We start from the raw sequence: 20,567 nt of genomic DNA, 5'->3' as shown, positions 1-20,567 counted from the left end.
CGATACATCTCTTTATATACGTTTTTATTATAATAAAGGAGTAAAAAAAGTAAAGTATAAACTCGGTAATATAAATAAAATTTCCATTTAAAACATCATTTGTTTTTTTTTAAATATTTAATAATTCAAAAAAAAAACAGTGTAAATAAAACTTTTTATGTTTAAAATTAAAACAAATAAAAAACACAAACTGAATTACAGGAAATAAATGTACAATGTTATAATAATTATAATTAAAAAAATAATATTTTATTTGGTTTGATCATGCTAAATCGATTATTTAAAGGACTTAGCGGTATCCGCGTCACGAAATTGAGTCACGTTAATGATTTAAACACGGAAAGGGTAAGGTTTATATAAATTATAAATTTTTGCGCTTAGTTTGTTCACTACGTTATTACAAGTGTAAGCGATCGCGTGTTATATAGTAAAATATATATTATACAACACATGTACATCATACATTTAAAAAAATAATATATATATATATATATAAAATACTCATTTTTTTGTGGCCCATCTCCCATCACCAGTAAATTGATTACGAAACTATTCCTCCAATGTGGCCAACAGTGAAAGGGGGAAAATTTAATGTACAATATCATCGTAAACTTTGCTTATCATTCATAAAACTGTAAACGCTTTAAGCTATTTTATAAGATTGGCGAAGCCTTGCTATTACCTAGATACACGACAGCTGCTAATACGTTGATGAGTCCGGCTATCCAAAAGACGGGGAACCAGCGACCACGACCGGCGTGAACGAGTTCGGCAGTTAACGGACCACAAATCATGCCAGGCAATGCCGCCAAAGTGTTAGCAACAGCAAAGGTTGCCCCTGCACGTCGCGGAGCCAGATCTGCATGGTTGGCCAGGTGGCCGCAGGAGTTAAATGCGGAACCTGCCATAGCCAAGCTCATAAGGAGAATGGCAACAACGGGGTCCCGGGCTGCGGCTAAAATGATTAAGCAGGCAGCGGGTATTAGGAGACCTATCGCGGTAGCGAGACGACGTACGTATAGAAGGGATTTGCCGCGGCGAGCTAAAAGGGAATCCGCCCAATGACCGGCGGCGGCGCCCGCTAGAGAATTGAAGGCATAAGGTAGAGCAGTGAGAGATAGGTGGTCGGGATCGGCCCCCAGGGCCGTCGTCAGGTACGTGGGAAGCCAAAGAGCGACCACTTGACTGCACCAGTTCATGGCAAAGTGGGCGGCATAAATAGCCCACAAGGCGGGCTTGTCCAAGTATGGTAGCCACCAGGAAACGCAAGGTGGTGATAGTCGATGCAGGGTGCGCTTATAGTGCGAGAGTAGAGTATTATTATTACCGTTGCTGACGTTGTTATCGACGGGGTCAAAATTGGGTTCACGGTTTTCGGCGAAAAGCGGGACTGATACGGAATTATTAGCATCGTTGGCACGATCGGTCCCTTCTAAAGGAGAGTACTGCGAAGGAGTCGAGTAAAAGGCGGGTGGAACAGGAACAGAGCGTCTCTCACGGTAATATGCCACCCAAGCCAGAACCCATAAAAATCCCACTACCCCTAGCAGGTAGAAAGCGGCGGACCAAGGTGCATGGGGTAAGATGAGAGTGGCGGTGCATTGACCCACCGATCCAAGGGCCACGAGGTACCCAAAGGCGCGAGAGCGCTCACCCGGGAGTAGCGTGGTAGAGTAAACGTGAAATACGGCAGGCAGACCAAACCCTTCCCCGAACCCCATGAGTAATCGGGCAGCGATCAGGTATGGGAGGCTGTGGGCCACGAGAGGTGTTATAAAAGTGGAGAGTGACCAGATAAACACGGCAATACCCAAGACCCTTTTAGCACCGTAACGTGGGGCGGCTCCGGCCCCAGCAAGTTGGGAAGTAAAGAATCCAAATGAAAAGGCGCTGAGAATAAGGCCCTTTTGATGCATTGACCATCCGTATTGGTTAGCCATGGGCACTATAGCCAGGGGCATAACGACCCGGTCGGCCGAGTTTATAAAGTTCGCAAGGGAACAGAATGCTACTATCTGAGCGTAAGAAGACGAGGACGGACCTAGGATGGGATTCAGGGTGGATATGGGCGATTGCATCCTTCTTTATTCGATATTTAAAATTACCCGATGAATTTTGACGGCTGGATATACTAATTTTAAGATAAGTCTTTGTCGTGGTTTGTGTCGTAGTCTTGGCGCGGTTTAAGCACGCAGCTATTTATGTATCCTAAAAACGAAAAAAATCAAATTAATTAAACATCATTATTAGTCTATTTTATCTTAACCAAAAATTACTCACCGATAATAGCGGTGCTGGCAATCAGGAATGACAAATGTTATGCTAAATCTCACCCTTAAAAATTAGTGTTATTTGAATCCCATAATTTTGGCTAACCTAATCAAACGTTTAGCCAGAAGGGATCGGTTTAAAAGTATAGAGGTTATGCCTCAATTTGGAGATGGAGACCTTTTTTTTGTGTTACGATAAAATCTTGGGCCAAGGTGTTTAAAAGTTTAGCTAATCGATTTAACGACACTATTCAAATACGAATCGATTTTGTAGTCAGATTACATAAAAATTTATCACGTTTCTTATAAAATATATATTAATATTAAAGGCCATAAAAAATCAAGTATATCAGTTTAGTTGGATTTGAGAATACCCTAAAGAAGAATTAATCTTCAAGATTATCAATAGTTGTATTGAAATCTTTAGACGAGCCACCGATTAAACCATCATAGATATACCAGACCTCTGAAGAGGGGAGCGTGAGGCATTGATTGCCTTGACCATATCGTTGATTCCGAGACTAAATAGAAATGATCCGACAGGATCACTTTGTTGAATCCCTTCTACGGAGGGAATTTTATTAGAATCAAATGTAAAGTAGAAGGATATTGAATGCAAGAATGGACAGGGAAAAGAGGGGTTGAGGAATTTAAGTAAGAATTCAGATACAGGGTATTAGAAGATTCGGTGAAGACGATCTTATTCAAGATTTCATTTGAGGGAATGTTTTCTGTACGAATTTGGTTTAGTAGTGTACTGAAGCCTCACAGCCACGCAACTTCCACGCTAAGTTGAAACGACGACTACAAAACGGAAATCATTTTGGCAACAAAACAAAGAAAAGGTTGAGCGCATAACCAATTGGCCTTATATAATTTTTAGGATTTTTTGTAAGGCAACGGGGCGCGCACCGTAAAGTATGGGGGAGACCCAAAGTCAGGAACATCTTCACCTAGAATTTTGCTGCAGATGAAAGTTAGCATGGTTAGGTTCGAAGATTGGGCACGTATTAAAGGGGAGGTAATGTCCCGTAGAAACGTAGGACGTATACCGCCGAGACCCATGGGCGGATTCGCGTGGGAAAGAGAGGAGGCCTTCTCCTAACTTCTTCCGGCGTGAAATTAGTCGCGCAAATGGAATAATATTGAGGATCAATAGGATCGATGGTGGAGTTAAGATGTTTGGCGCGAAGCATGATTGTAGGTGTCATAAAGAAGCTTCGGCTAGTGAATCATAGGTAGATACATGAAAAAAAAAATTAAATCAATTTTCAAGAGCCATATTGACCCGATTTCGATCCCGGTCGGGATCAAATTTTTTTTTTGAAACCAACCTCGTGGAGTCTAATGAAGATAGGTTCAAAAAAGTGAGATATATGGGGTTAGAATTTACTTCCTCCGAAAACGGAGATAATTCTTTTATTTTTTCTTTAAAAATTTTTTTTTTTAAAATAAACAGTATTCTGTATAATAAATTTATAATAATAATTAAATATTTACGAGACTCACTTTATAATTAGTATGTTGTAAATTTGATGAACGATTTTCCCCCCCCCCCTGATCGATTTATTTACATTTAACAAATTTCGTTTTTACCTTGAATAAATATAACGAGATTTAAAAAAAAATTTTGTATCCTGTTACATCTCGATATATCTATATACCCCGTAAATATTATCTTAACATTTATAATGATTATCAATAATAATATTTATTCGGTTGAAGATTTATTTGACAGATCCTATTTCGATATAGTCAAACCCTTCTATAGTTAACTTCCGCTACTGTCTACAAAAATTTGAATTTATATTTTTTTAAAAAAAACCCGAGCCGGGCCTAAGAGGAAAAAAGTTTCTTTTTCAACAACAAATTTCGTTTTTACCTTGAATAAATATAACGAGATTTAAAAAAAAATTTTGTATCCTGTTACATCTCGATATATCTATATACCCCGTAAATATTATCTTAACATTTATAATGATTATCAATAATAATATTTATTCGGTTGAAGATTTATTTGACAGATCCTATTTCGATATAGTCAAACCCTTCTATAGTTAACTTCCGCTACTGTCTACAAAAATTTGAATTTATATTTTTTTTTAAAAAACCCGAGCCGGGCCTAAGAGGAAAAAAGTTTCTTTTTCAACAACCTCGATTAGTACGAATATTTAGAAAATTTGCGTCGGTGTGTTTCATTTCATTTGTCAATATGTTATTTTTTCAACTTCGAATTATTTTTATTTTTTGGGAAAACTTTAGGCATTTAGCCCTCGTAATAAGATATTGTTTGATATCTTCGTTAATTAATGAATCTATCTCAAATTCGAAACGAAAAAAAAAACAATGAAATAAATAATAGACAAATATAAAATACACCTATGGGTAAAATTTTTCTTTTTACATTAACGTATAAAATATAATACTTTATATTTCCTCCTTCCTATCATTAAAAATAATATTTTTCGCGAAAAAAAAACACACATCAAACATTTGTACTTTATTTTGTCACGCCTACGCTTTTAACTTTGAGGGCGTTATGATGAACGCTCATTTGCGAGAAAAGAAAATTGGTTTCAAAAAATAAATGAATAAAAGGTTCTAATAATTAAAAAAAAAGAAGTATGTATGATATCGATATCGGTTAAAGTTTCGACGAATATCGGCCGATCCGACATTTTCTCTAAAAGTTCAAAACCGGAGCTGATCCGATACCGATACTTAATATCGTTACATCCCTATTCGTAAATTTTTGTTTTCACTTTTCAATTTCAGTTTTATGACAATATTATTACCTAATATTTGGTATTAAAATCGAATTTAAAACAACTATTAACTTTCAATGGATAATATGGTTTTAACCGTGATTTTTTTTTTTTTTAAAAATTGACGATTCTTGATGTGTGTGTGGGGGGGGAAGGGGTTAAAAAAATATATATATTAACGCATTTATTTTTTAAGAAAAATGAATATATATATAATTCAAAATATTCCTTATTTAATTCAAATTTTTTTTATTATTGTTTTGTTTAAAATATGTATATAATTAGTTACATAATCAGTACGGGGACTCAGAAATAGACATGTTTGTGCTACTACTCCGTTCCAATCAAATAGTAAATGTCGCGTTCCATCTTTAGGAACGTATTCCTAATGACCATTTTTATTAAAAAAAATGGATAAGAATCGCTATTTTTAATGAATTGTCATTTATTTTTTTACGGGTTAAGAATTCCCATTTTTTTTTTAAAAAAAACCCCGATTATGAAAAGGCCATTTTAGAAAATAGGCCTTAAAAACCGCCATTTTTAAAAGAATCGGAACTTAAAAACGGACTATGAATCGCCATTTTTAAAAGAAACCGGAAATGGAAAAATCCGAGCTAGGTACATTTTTTACAAAATTTAAAAAAAAAATATCCAACGTAGTTTAACAAATAAAGTTAGCTATTATCGATTGATTTTACAGTATTTTCTTTCCTATTGTTCCCTATTTTGCCTGATCGAATTTCGCAATTATAAAAATGAATAAAAAAAAAATCAGGATGAAAATGCGCAATGTTGAATAATTCATGGGAAGGAGAAGGAAGAAAAAGGGGGGGGGGGTGGGGGGTGGTGTGAATTAGAGATCTGCAAAGTTAAAACCGAGCCCGGCCCGAACCGTTCGGGCCGGGTTCGGTCCTAATTCTATTTAAAATAATCGGGTTCGGGCCGGGCCTAATATTTTTAAAAAAATTTCGGGCCGGGTTGTGTCGGATTTTGGAAATTTTTTTAAAATATATCTAAATTTATCAATTTTATATTGAATTTTTTTATGAATAAATAAAAAATTTTGATTTTAATTTATTGAAAATAAAAGACATCTATAACATATGTCTTTTAATTTAAGTAATAATAAAAAATTAATTTCTATATTTAAATAAATTCGGGCCTGGCCGGGCCGGCAAAACTTTTAAAAAAAATTTCGGGCCGGGCCGGACTTGAAAAATTAGGCCCGATACAGATCACTAGTGTGAATATTGAATAAAAATAAATATTTCAAGGCAAAACCAAGGCATACAAAAAATTTTTTTACCATCTGACTCTAGCCGTTGCTCAGAGCGTGAAAAAAAAAAGTGAAATTTATTTTGTAGGTCTAAATTTCTAATATATTAAAACTGAATAAGAATATTGCTTATCTTAATTGGGGAAATGGTAGAGAATGAGGAGTCAAGAATAAGGCAATTTGATGGGACCTTGCTGGCTGCCATGGGTAGGGTGGAAATCGTAGGAACATCGGGGGGAGAGGGTTGGAGTATTAGATTTATGGATTATCAATCATAATAATATAGAAGCTGTGTTGGGGTGGGACTGGATCAGCTTATACTTAAATAAAAAATAATAAGTGATATTTGGGCTCTAAATATGCACAATTATTTTATATATGGATATAAAGATAGAGGGGATTATAATATGCCATTGTTGTGGGAGAAATAAGTCCAAAAGCCAAATTGCTCATAAGGTGAGCACGCGGTCCTATTTTTAGGTTTCATTGATATAGAGATGTAGCACTTTTGATGATAAAATTTTAAAGCTTATTATTTCATGAAATGTGTCTTGAAAAATTGCCAAGTTTTTTTTATTGGTGGGTGTTGATGACTTTGGAAAATTATATTTTCTCTGTCTGGTAATTGAGTTTTAGATGTCACTGCTTTCTAATGTTCTTAGATCATTATATATAGATTACTCACAATTTTTTTACTAAGATTTCTAATGTAATTAAGAAACTAATATTATTTTTATGTTTTTATTGTTAATTGATTTTGTTATTTGCAATGTTGTCAAGGATGTATTTTATTTTTATATGAGAGATTTTTTTTGTTTTAGCTAAACTATTTTTTGATCAAATGGAGAAATTTTACAACGCTATCCAAATAGCATATTATTTTTGCACGGTATCAGCTCTGTTGACTCTATCATTAGATATATTTCCATCAATATTTTCCAAGTTTAAATTCTCTGTATTAATTAATTTTAATATTTATTCAATCCTATAATCATCAAATTTTGTTAGGTAAACAAACTGTAGTTTAATAATTGCTCTATTTTTTAGCTGGGCTAAAAAGTATGTTTTCTGAAAATATAGCTCAACTTTGAAGAAAACAGAAATAAACTAACCTATGCCTCAATGTTTGTCAAATTTAATTAAGCATATGCCCGAAGTTAAGCTGAATTTGTAAAATTTTTCTATCCATTCCACAATAAACTTATACACTCTATTATAATTAATCTAATTAGTTAACTTTAAATAAATATGATTGATGTTATGAATGTATTATGGGTTGAGAAAAACTTAACAAAAGTACTGGTAACATTACTACAGTAAAAATAAAATTGGGATTAATATGCAAAATAATTTAATAATTTTCTTTATTATCAATGCCTACAAACATTGGACATATTAAAATAATGTAAATATTAAAAGGTGCATATTAAGATGTATATATTAGGTAAATTATTATTACCTTAATGAATGTGTTCACCTCCAGGTTAATATCTTCTTATTTAAAATATTAGTATTCGTAGTGAAAAGGGTTCTATAAATTTTATAATCCTTTTAAAATGTTTAGCGTGGTTATCAGGAATATCTACCCCTAAAAAAATATGAAGGTATGAAACACATGTTTATACCATATGTTTATATAATATCTAATATTAAAATAATGAATCAAATAGGATATTCAATTGTAAATTTTATAATTATTGCCAAAAAAATAACCACAATTATCATTGGTAACTATAGCGGTACAAATCAGGTTAGGTTGCGCTCTGGGAAAAGATTATTTATTTTTAACATTTGGAAGGTTTTAAATCAAATAAAGAATATGTATTATACTGTAAATAATTTGCTAAATAAGGGCACACTGGTCAAGGCGGAATCATGATGTTATTTGATAAGTCAGATTGTGAGAGTGGAGTCCTTAAAACATAGGTATAGCTAAGAATTTGCAAAATAGGCTGGGAAGGCTAGTAAGTGGGTTTTATTTACCCATAATTTTTATTGGAGATTTTTAGGTCCAACCTTATGTAAGATTTGTCTGTGCAAAATTTATACAAAAATTATTTTGGTTTTTGACTTTATATAAAAATTATTTAAAAATATAAGCGTTGCAAAGAAGGGGGGGGGGGCAGGGTAAGCCTTTTTTTTGGAAATTTGCTTGTTCTCGTAAATATCATTTCATTCTTAGCTAAAAATATTCCCCATATACTCCCATAATTTTTCCTCCAAAATGTATATATATAAAACTACATGCAAAAAATTGAAAAATAATAAGCAAAAGTTAATAACTTCTTTAATTAATGGGCATAATTTAAATTTTTATGACATTTATATTAATAACTAAACAAAATTTTTTTAATTTTTTTTAAAATTAATTAACACCCCCCCCCCCCCCCCCCCCCCCCCTTCCACCCTTCTTTTAATTTTTTGATTCTGTAAACTCATACCATAAATTATTTCTAATATTTGAATTACTTGTAAAAGTGTAAACTAAGAAATAAAACTATATAAACACATTTTGTATTATAATCGAATTTTTACATAAAACCTTTTGCTATTAATTATATTAAAAAAATTTATAAACGTGACGACAATACAATTCATATGAAATGATTGTTTAGACTGCTAATTTCAATTATAACAGCACACTTAGTATTTATCACTCACGTCACGACAATGATTTTGACTAAAGATTTGGTCAAATAAATTATTTGGTTTCATTGGAAAAGTTTCCAATCTTGCTCTCTAAGATTTTCATTCAAAAAATGATTGACAAAAGGTAGCCACTTGTAATTCTCAAGCTATAAAAAATATGCAAAATATTTTTTAAAATATCTTTTTTTATGGAAATGGAATATAGTTATTATCAGTTTTGAGACACATTGAATAACAATGAGTCGCAGTTTTTCATATTTAAACTCCAATGCCCCTATGATAATTTGATAGCAAAAGATGCCATGTTTAAGTTAATATCTTTTAACAAAATGTAAATTTTGGTTGATACTGATGTCGAAAAATACTATGATAAATCCAGGAATAAGGTATGCGAATGCCTCTCAAAATATGTAATATCTATCCATTTAAGACTTATCGATAACCAAATATATATAGTACATAATTTTTATCGTAGATATAATATGAAATCGTCGGCCTAGAATTGGAATGCTCCACTTGCGCAAATGTTAAAAATGAGAAAATCAACATTAAAGTTTAAAATCATAAAGCTTATTGATCAATTTTGACAGAGCTATAACTTTGGCAAAAATCAATATTTTAATCAAGTTTTTATTTTGGGAATATATAAGTTATTATCCACTTCTAACTCAAAAATTTTACGATGTCGAGTGGAGCACTTCAATTCTAGACCGACAAAATGTTAGTGTAATTAAAGCCGCGAAAAATATTATTTCCAGGTTTATACGTTTAGGTAGACAGAGCTTTTAGAAGCATATCCAAAATGACTAGAAAAACTTATGGCCAAACACAAGTGACAAATAATGTAGGGAATATCTCTCATTATATGTGATTTCTCTACTCTTCTATGTTTATTTGGGCCAAAACTAAGGTGTTGTTCCATGAGTAATAGGCATAAACACTATAACGAGGCAGTATAGGTTCCCTTTGCCAAAATTAGTGAACATTTTAAAACCGTACTAACAACTAAAAAAATGAAATAATTATGGTCTGGATGAATGTAGATATGTCAAAAACCTCGAAAGAGATAATCATTATTTCTATTTAAAAGGTATTATCAGCCGAATCTATCAGCAATATAAGATTTGCAATATAATTTTTTGGTCTTTCAGTTTTCAAGGACCTGAAAGAATTGTATAAATGTAATTTACGAGTGAAGGCATATTACAACGATGAAGGTTAGTTATTCAAAGTATTCTATTTTTAAATGTAAATATTAAAAAAAAAATTTTTTAAATAAATAATACATAATGATTGTTTGAATTTTGTTATTTTATACCAAAAAAATCAACAATGCAAATTTTGTGTTTTATCTTGTAAAATAATTATTATATATAGAAACTTATGATTGAACCTCGAGAAGCAGCCCAACCAGACTTAACATATATTCTTAGTTCGGAAAATGGCAATGCTGAGGGGGAAGGGTGGCCTGGCCCTACATTCTTGTTTATTCATAATGGCGAAGTGAAGTATGACATGAATCACGCCATTCATGGGCCCAAGGTCATCGGGAGATTCAACAGAAATTTAATTTACCTCATAAATTACGCCGAAGAGGTGGGAAAGGATAAAGTTTTTCTGAGGGCGGAATGTCTGGCTTACGGCGACAAGGTAGACAGGCTCAAGCAGGAAATCGAAAATTTCAAGGCGAAGCTGGAAAATTTGAAAAAAATGAGAAAACCTACCAAGGATCCTATCGATGCCCAACATGCTACGAATAAAAATGAGGCCTGCTCAAGTGGCTGGGTCCAGGACTCGGCAGCCGTCAATTCACAGAATCGAGGAGCGAATGTCTGGGAACGAACCAAGGCCGATATATTGAACGTTTTAAGAAAATCTGGCTTAGCCTCGCAGGATCATTCCAATGATTCGGAAGAAAAATCTTATCGAAATAAAAACTTGAAGACCAAGCAGGGAAAACTCTTGTGTCACAATATAGAATCCAATTTTAAAAGGGGGAAGGAACTGTTCGTCAAAATTTCTAAGGCTCACGACACGCTCGAACTTATGAAAGAAGAATTGGAAGAATTAAAATACGAGAATTTTAAGATACGCCGCGAGATGGCGAAGTATTCGGTGAGTCGCGATGCAAGGCCGTCCATCGATGGCGCAGACGATGACGATGACGAGAGGAAATTTCAATTAGAAACAACAAATAAATTGGGAACTCAAGAAAGTGAAGCTGTGAGGGATGTTTGAAAATGTTTGACCTTCAATTCCCCCCCCTAATTTAATATTTGTTTTTTAATGAGTTTTTTTTTTTTTAAAAAAAAATAAATAAATAAAAAACATTTTAATGTGTTTTATTTTTTGTGTTAAGAAAAATTTTCATGCATAAATTGATTATTTTTTTTTTTTTTTAAAATGAATAAAACGTGTATAAAATATCTTAAACTATAACATGGATAATATTTAGAATTAAGGAGGGTAGGAAATAGTGTTGTTAAACGGCTAACTCAAATATTTTATCTAGATGAATATTACGCAAACCTGAAGATTTTGCTCACAGATGGCCAGAAGGTCTAAACATCTAAACTAACGAAATCGCGAAGCTTGAGCAATATTTTTCTGACTAAAATATCGAGTTCGTTTAACAACACTAGTAGATAAACTGACTAAAAGGTGTGCTATTTATATAGAGGCTGATGGGATAGACTGGCTAGAAGAGATGTACGATTTAAGTTCGTTTCGTATCTGCAAAACTATAATATATATTAATATCCAGGTATGATTCACAATACACGAAGTCTAAAGATTTAGCATTTAGCTGAATTTATAAGCACATGACAAGAAAAATAAAGCTTATACAGCATGCCAAAATCAACATAAAAAGAAAAAATACAAAACAAAAAAAAATTAAGTATGTATTATGGAGAGTTTGGGTGTTTTTTTTTGTGACTATATTGAGTTTAAATGGAATTCGTAGGGTAGGCAATTCCAAACATTAGTGTTGTTAAATTACCCTAACTATGACCATTTCTATCGTGTCTAAGTCAAGCTTTTAAACTAAAAAAAAATTGTATTAAGCTTCTAAATCGAGCCCTCAACTTGAAGATTGATTAGAATATTTCTGGATAAAAATATGGCTACACTGTTTTTATAGTTGGCTAAAGGTAGGTAGTTTAACATCCCTACCCAGTGTCTACATGAGCGGGGGGGGAGAGGGGGGTAGGAACAGTTTGCATCCTAATATCTATAAAGGGGTAGGGGGTAGGTGGTAGGGGGTAGGCAATATGGGGGGTAGGCTATAATAATCTAGAAAGTTTTCCATTACATTTTTAAATTATCTATGGATAACATTTTGGTATTTTTAGGGGGGTTTGCATCCAGTGAATATACTGTCATGTAGACGCTGACACTGCCAAACATGACGGAAAATACGTTTCCGGTAAGATCACATTTTTTTTTAAATTTACAAAAAAAACGGGATCAACAAATGATTTAAAGTTGATAAAATGACACATTCCCGCAAAAAAAAAACAAACTCGTTGAAGCTAACATATACAAAAAAAAAGAGATATTTAATTTCTGACAAAGTTCTAATTTGTATTAACAGATTCTAATATATATACATTTTTTCTTAAGAAAAAATATCAATGAACGTTAATATTTTTAGTGGTAAGCAGAAAAATTGTATAACCGGATTAGTTATCATGCTAAACACGATTCATCAGGTATTCACTGTGATTCCCTATAATGAACATTCCGTAGTCAAATCTCCTATAACAATAATGGTAAAAAAAAATTTTTTTTTTAAAAAAATTTCGGATATGTCTTAAAATAGCATTATATAAACGTGATTAGAGCAGCGAAATCATTTACAACGATCCCAGGAGCCTAAGCCTAATTTTTGGTAAGTTTCAAATAAAAAATTTTTTTATTTATAAAAAGGAAGAATACATCCAGAGCTAGATTTACTTCTCTTTATTTTGCTCGTAAGATCCGGAATTCATAGTTAGCGCGAATTCGTTGGTGAAGTAGATTTGAATTCCCTCTAACTGTGATTGCGGAGAGAAACAGCAAATAAAGTTTAAAAAAAACTGGGGAGACAAGACCATCGTAACACCTTTACCACTTACCATAAGTAAAATCAGCCTTGGATGTAGGATTTTTCCTTTCAGCTTTAAAATGGTATTATTATATAACAAAAAATAATCTGCTAAACAGTATGACATATGACATGTACGATGGGTTTTTGCGCTGCGTATATCGTAAGGCCCGATTTGCTTAAGGAACGCTAAAACGCGAAACTTTTTCGCTATGTAATTTACAAAAAGCAGGTATACGATTTATAAATACCGAGCGAAGCGATGAAATCGCTATGAAAAAAAGAAACATTATTAGCAAATCAATCATAATTAAAGTGGTTATATAAGTCGCTTTTTTAAAATATTATTAATCCGGTTTTTCATTCCAGCCTTTACAACTACTAGTGTTCTCAGTGGTCTAGTCGGATCGGTCGGACCAACGGACCGGTTCATTTCGGTCTCATCTGATTTTGTGTCCGATAGTCCAGTCCGGCCCGACCGAAGACCGATTAAAGATGATAAAAGTTTACTATGAATTGCTTTTTAGTTAATGTACACGTACATGAAACACATAAAACATGATTATTAAATGGCCAACACTTTATAATAACTCATACATCGTTTTAATTTTTAAACCTTCCGTTTCGTTCACCTCATTCGTCAAATAATTTAATTTAGAAGGGTAATTTGTATTGTATAATATAATAAGAATGATTAGATGATATTTCAAAAAATATTGGTAATTTAACACTTTTCATTTTAAAATAAATTTAATACAGAATAAAACTTTTATAGCTTAATAATTTTAAAAAAACATTTTTTGGATAGGACCAGACCGGAATGGACCGATGGTCCCACGGTCTGGTCTCATTTGACTTAACAGTCCATCGGACCGGTCCCATTTTAGAAAAAAAGACCGTATCGGGCGGGACTGGATTGCAAACACTAACAACTACCCTGCGTGAATTTTATTTTTACGACAAATTTGGCCATAGATATTTTTTAATTTTTATAACACGATTTAAAAAATAGATTTAAAAAATAGATTTAAAAAATAATAATAATTTAAATATAAGAGGGGGGTTCATTATGTTTAAGAAAAAAAATTTCCCGCTAATTTATAGGTTGGGGATATGTTAATAAACCTCTCTAAGAATACTTCATTTTTTTTTATATATTCCTTTAATGAATATTTTTTTAAGAGATTAAAATCAATAATACCGGGATCAAAATATTGATGGCGGAAGCTCGAATGGAATCGTGTTGCTTGCATATTGATTTTCCCAATGATATTGATTGCGAGGTGATTTAATATTCAAAATTTTTTTTTATTTATTTTCTTCTTTTTTTTTTATTAGATAAGAATTCGTTTGGCATAGCACGACAGGAAGGAATTTAATATAAATTATAATAATTACATCGATTTATAATTATCGCAATATAAGTTTTCCTTAGTTCAACTGGAAGGAATGACTAAATATTTGAAACGTTCCATAGGCGTATCTAGGGTTCTATTAAGTAGGGTTTTCAGGTATATATTTTAATTGGAGGTCTTTAGGTCCATATATTGCAGGCCCTTAGCTATATTATATTTTTTTTTTAAAAAATGATTTTAGGTATATTCACTTATTTTTTTTTTGTAAAAAAAATGATTTCTTCTTAAAAAAAAAATTAATTATATTATAGTCTTTTATTTTGAAAAAAATTATTAACTTCTGCCAATTTTTCTTACAAATTTTTCCTTTATATAATTATTATAAATTGTATTTTTTGGGAAAGAGAGGAAAAGGGGGCTGGGCTGGGGAATAATATTTACGCCATACGCAAGTTTGCGATGGGAATAGGGAGATTCTCCCCCCATCCCCCCTTTATTTTTTGCGCAACTGAAACGTTCCATGTATTTTTCCTCTTTTTTTTTCCTTCAAGTTATTTTTGCCGACAAACAAATGGTGAATAAATATATCGTATTTTTCAGAGCATTTACAACTATTACTCCTTCTCGTTTCGACTGAAATAATGACTTGGAGAAATTATAAATTTTCTATGAGTTATCTTTCTTCTTCATTTTTTTTTTTGAATACCCAATTTAATATATATCAGAGTTAATTGACTGGAGAAGTATTTAACCGATGTATGAAAAAACAAAATAAAAACGATATTGGATGGGATCGCAATGCTGCCTATTTATTGGTACCCAATATCTTGGGCAGTGTATTACTGCTAGTAGTAAATTTAATGAAGGATGTGATATAATACCAAGAATTAGGCCCTATACAAGGGTAATGATGATCAAAATATTTCAAGTGATATCATTAATTTCAAAAGTAGAAGCGAGCGACATGTATAATTAGCAAAATATGAGGAAAAGAAATAGATTCCGCAAGAAACAATTTGATTCCGGCTTCAAGTTTACTGGAATCATGCCCATTTATAGGAATGACATTTTATTAACAATTCCTGGTTTTACTTTTTCTTCAGATTGGTCCATTTGGATTAATATTTTTTTGCTAAAGCAGGAATAAAGATATCGGTAAGAAGAAAATTGATTAAAAATATATTTAAAAAAATGAAAAATATTGAATATGAATCAGAACAAGACTCTGCCAGGGAGAGCGAAATTATAGTTATTGAATGACAATGAATTTAAAAAATAAAAATATCGTAAAATGAATATTAATAGATTCATTTTACTTTTATATACAAAATAAAATTTTAATGTTATCTTAAAAAAACATTTACTTGTATTTGACCATATTTTTACCCCTCAAATTACACAAAACTTGGTAATATATTAATTAATATAATAAATTTGATTGTATGCAGTCAAATGTCAATGTGCTTGCCTTAATTTTATTTTATTTTATTTTCCTTTCTTTTATCTTTTAGTCGATGAAACTTTGGAGCAAAGATAGAATTTTAATATCACCGAACAGCATAGGAACCCTCCAACTTCTCTTCATTAACAATGTATTTATAACATAATTTTTTATTATTATTTAAAATTAGTTCAATTATATATATATATTTTGGATATTGTTTTTAAACGGCTCGTTTTAAGCCTCTTTTTAAAAACGGCTAACTAAATATTTTAGCCAGAAATATATTGCCTAAGCCTCAAGATTTCGATAATATAATCTCTAGACCTTTGTTCCTTCTGTTAGCAAAATCTTCAGGACTTGGTTAATATTTTTCTGGATAAAGTATTGAATTAGCCGTTTCGAGCCGTTTAACAACTCTAATTTTGAATATGACAGAAACCAGTTATGATATATCTTAAATGGTATAAGATATTTTACTTATCATTTATATCGAGATTTTTAAAGTAGGAGAATTTGCTTCTTTAAAAAAATTCGGAAAAGAATTAATTGGTTTGTTTTGCCAGCACAGCACCGTTCACTTTTTTTTATTATTTAATTTGAATTATTCATTATTTTATTTTTATTTATTTATTGACAAATAAGTATATAATAGATCGTAAAGGTAGCTGCGAAATAAACATAATTCATGCCATGACCAATGTTGATAAACACACCATTAAGTTCGACGTTGGCTATGATCGATTTGGAAAGCTGCACACTCGCGGAATTAAACCTTCAGCGGAGGAAAATGACACGGAGGAATTGTCGTTCTTTAGCAGCTTGTACGAGACGCTGATTGGAAATGGTAATGCGGTATATTCTCATTATTTATGCTTGTTAAGCTTAGAATCTCTTTGAGCTGTAAAAAACATGATGCATTATCAATTAATCACTTCACCAACTGAACAAAAAGAGTTATTAAAAACGCTTTGTATACGGAAATATTATTAATGGCATAGTTGTTGATTATACATCAAAATAGGCCCGGCAATCCCTCCATTCAAAAAATGTGTCACTCACGATTTGGACACGCTGAGAGACTGCCAACCTGTCGATTGCGAGGCCAAGTATTCTGGGTATCGAAATTATTTCAACGAAAAGAGTAAGAAATGCGAAAAAGTTCCTATATGCTCTAACCTTAAACCAGGCAAGCCACATACAGTATAATAATTATAAAAAAAAATTTGTTTATAAAAGAACCATTCATTATTTGAAACATCTAGTAAGCTTTTTATTTATGTGGGAAAAAAATAATGAGATTTTGGGTTAGTTAGAAGTCATGAAGGTACTTGACTAAATGCTATAAGTTGTGTTGTTAAAAAGCGAGATGATTAAGATCGTATGTAAGCCTAAAGATTTTGTGCATAGCTGGCAGAAATGCTTGGAGATCTATTCGCCAAATTCTCGATGCTTAGATAATAATATTTTAGCTAAACTCCTAATCTCGTCGGTTTTGAAAAATTTAGACACTAGAAGCTCTGTGCAACTACGATATGTATATCTTCTTTTTTTTTATTGTAGGTTGTTACCAGATCGACGAAATTGTTAATTCTCTAAATTATATTAAAATACTTTGGATTGGAACAATGTAATAATAATAATAGAATTGATATTTTCTAAAATAAAACACTTGAAAAAAAAAAGTATTATGATATGGAGTGCAATTGCTGCAAAGAATTGACGCGCGCTATGGACGAAATGGAAATGATTTCGCTGACCAAGTTGATACAGGCTTCTGATTCCATTTACCGAATCAAGGTGGAGAGTGATTGGCTGAAAAATTATCCCGTCGTGGTAAATCGTTTATAACAATATGCGGAGCATAAACGTGATTTGTAGAATTTTTTTGTATTCCCGTTTAGAACGCTCAGAACTTGAAGTGAAATGCTAAGGATAAATAATCCTCAAAAGCTTAAGGATAAAAAAATAATACTATATTTACAAGAAATTTTTTCGAAAATGTTTAATTTTAAATAAGATTCCTAGAAATGATATAGCTCAGACTTTAGACTCTTAATTGTTAAGAAATAATTTTCATTATTGGGGTACTACATTTTATGGGGCATCCAACAGAATCATCTATCCGGGAGTAGGGTGTAGGGCCGGATACGCGCAGAGCCATCCTGCCGAGAGGGGTGTGGGGAGGGGGGTGCTGAAATAACTTTATTAGAATTTAGGGAGCATTAGCGTTTGGGAAAAGAGAGATAGCGTCATTGGGAAGGGGAATAGGGATAACTGGGCAGAAGAAATTAATTTTCTGTCCTTTACATGTTAATATGCTCTCAAACGAGATGATATCAAATATAGACAATATAATATAATATTTTTTGAAAACATCCCTTATCCTATAAATAGTTTACTTTGTTAAAAAAAACAAAACATATATCGGTAAAGAGAATTTTGAAACGCTCATCGCAGATTTGAATGTAAAAATAGACCTTGACTTTATTTTTAAATATACTTTTAAATAAACGCGAACAAATATTTCTGAGCGAATCTAAGTATTTCTTCCTCAAACATTCAATCGAAGCATAATTTTTTTTACAATAAATTCTTACTCCTCAGTATTTAAGATAGGATTAAAGGGAAGGTGGTCAAATTTTAAATGACTTACATGTACCTAAATTTTATTTTTTTCGAGCCTCTCATCAAGTGCGTTCACGGGGTAGAAATGTTCGGTGGGTTGAGTTGCGATTGCGATGATCAATGGACCACATATTCCTTCGACTCCAGGCATATAGTACCGGGCAAAGATGTGGTTGAAATGTGTAACGTAAAGGTTGATCAGTATACCACGACCTTCAGTCCCTCTTTATTACCCCCTTTAGAGTCCCTTAAAACGGTCAAGAAATTAGGGATAATGGATAGGATAAAAGAACTATTATTTGGTAAAGCGGCGCCTCAGATTCTACCGTTCACCAGTACATCGCCTTCCTCTCTCACCAATAAAGCATCGACAAGCGCTCATTATGCCTTGATACAGACTAAGCCTCCGTGTCCCTGCGGGGATAATAGTAAAATTCCTAAAGAGATTTGTTCTTGTCCAGAAGGATTCGCTCCTATGATTCCAATCGAACTGATACCCAAGATAAAGGCCATGTTTGATAAAGAATTGGAGGGACCAACGTCAGTTCATGTTGCTTCTCAAAATAAGAAGGGTTCCTTTTTGGAGAATTTTCTGGCGAAATTTAAAAGCGTAATAACTATAGGACCCTCACCGTATCCCAATAACACGCCGCTCGTCAAATACCCCATGACTCCCGATAAGGAATACGAGAAGGCCCACAATATTTTGCATCCGGGGGTAACAAATAAAACGATAGTCAATGCCTTCAACACACGGGTATTGATATTTCCTACTGCAATCAAAGCGACTGGTTTAATCATTTCACCGCGCATGCCTGACGACAAAAACGAGGCTTCGAAGGATCTTAAAGGCAATGTCAAAAAGACTCGCATGATATTGGGCATAGTGAATATATTACTTTTATTATTATTTTTTTTTATTAGAGAATTATATTTTCCTCGTGACTGAATTTGGAATCTTGAGCCCGCAATATTTATTAGTAAAATAAATTACGTAAAATTAAAAATCGATTTACGTTTTTTTTGTTTTGTTTCAAAGCTTCTTATCGTAGTTATAATAATAACGGCTGTACTGGTATATTTAAATTGGGAATTGGTGAAGCGCATGCGTGAAAGGCCCGGAATATCCAAATACTTCGGCAAATCAACGGGAGAGAAAGAAAAGCTACTTAAACCAGGTGAATAGAAATAATAATTCGATTGCACACATCATTGTCAAAATATAATTTATTTTCTAAGCTTAAACACTAATAAATTCAGATTGTCTTCTATATAAACTTGCGAGACCATTTCTGATACCTTATTTTCTGAATACTTATTATTTTATGTTTTAAACATTTTTTTTTTTTAAAAACAGAAATAAGCAAGGTGGACAAGGAAGGCCTCGTTACTTATAAATTTGGAGTCGTTAAAGAAGCCTTTACGCCTAGAAATGATGGAGAGTTAGAGCTTAAGCCAGGAGACTTGGTGGTGGAAATCGGACAAATTGATAAGCCCAATTATATGACAGTAAAACTGTTTATTTACAATCAATTTTAAACTATAATTTAATTATTTTCTAACAATAAAGGAAGGAAGGAAGGAAGGAAGGAAGAAAGGAAGGAAGGAAGGAAGGAAGGAAGGAAGGAAGGAAGGAAGGAAGGAAGGAAGGAAGGAAGGAAGGAAGAAAAGAAAAGAAAGAAAAGAAAAGAAAAGAAAAGAAAAGAAAAGAAAAGAAAAGAAAAGAAAAGAAAAGAAAAGAAAAGAAAAGAAAAGAAAAGAAAAGAAAAGAAAAGAAAAGAAAAGAAAAGAAAAGAAAAGAAAAGAAAAGAAAGTTAAAATTAGTTTATTAAAAAGATGAGCCATAATTTTCGTTTAAAATAAATGTCAATTTATCTTTCTTTAAGGTAATTAAAATAAAAAAATATCCGCCAAAAATAATTTTTTCTCCTACATTTTATTATAAAAATTAAAGAAATAAATTTTCCATTTGCTTTCAATTTTTTTGTTTGTTTTAACGTATAGTATAACAAATAATATTAATTTTAATTTGATCCTAAAAAAAAATATACGTTTTATTTGAGGACGGTCTTAAGAAAATATTTACAAGGGAA

General features: G+C 32.2%; 1 protein-coding gene across 2 annotated transcripts; it reads right to left on the bottom strand.

Moving 5' to 3' along the window:
* Nucleotides 1-208: 208 nt before the first annotated feature.
* LOC135925700 (uncharacterized) lies at nucleotides 209-7,913 on the bottom strand. 2 transcript variants are annotated; one of them, XM_065461152.1, is made up of 2 exons: nucleotides 7,774-7,913; nucleotides 209-2,208 (listed from the first exon to the last, which is right to left on the bottom strand). In XM_065461152.1, the coding sequence occupies exon 2, from the start codon at nucleotides 2,076-2,078 to the stop codon at nucleotides 654-656; it is 1,425 nt and encodes a 474-aa protein (XP_065317224.1). In that variant the 5' UTR covers nucleotides 2,079-2,208; nucleotides 7,774-7,913; the 3' UTR covers nucleotides 209-653. The 2 variants fall into 2 exon arrangements, with proteins under 2 accessions (XP_065317224.1, XP_065317225.1); XM_065461153.1 differs by lacking the exon at nucleotides 7,774-7,913 and adding an exon at nucleotides 5,325-5,369.
* Between the last annotated feature and the right edge of the window lie 12,654 nt (nucleotides 7,914-20,567).

This window comes from Gordionus sp. m RMFG-2023, chromosome 3 (genome assembly GCF_954871325.1).
Source record: "Gordionus sp. m RMFG-2023 chromosome 3, tfGorSpeb1-WG-v2, whole genome shotgun sequence".
In the NCBI taxonomy this organism is placed as follows: Eukaryota; Metazoa; Nematomorpha; class Gordioida; order Chordodea; family Parachordodidae; genus Gordionus; species Gordionus sp. m RMFG-2023.
The sequence above is the reverse complement of the archived record's forward strand: the minus strand, read 5'-3'. Positions and strand labels throughout refer to the sequence as shown.

Bases quoted from the DNA above. Each gene is read 5' to 3' on its own strand.
- LOC135925700 (XM_065461152.1), bottom strand. From the start codon at position 2,078: ATGCAATCGCCCATATCCACCCTGAATCCCATCCTAGGTCCGTCCTCG.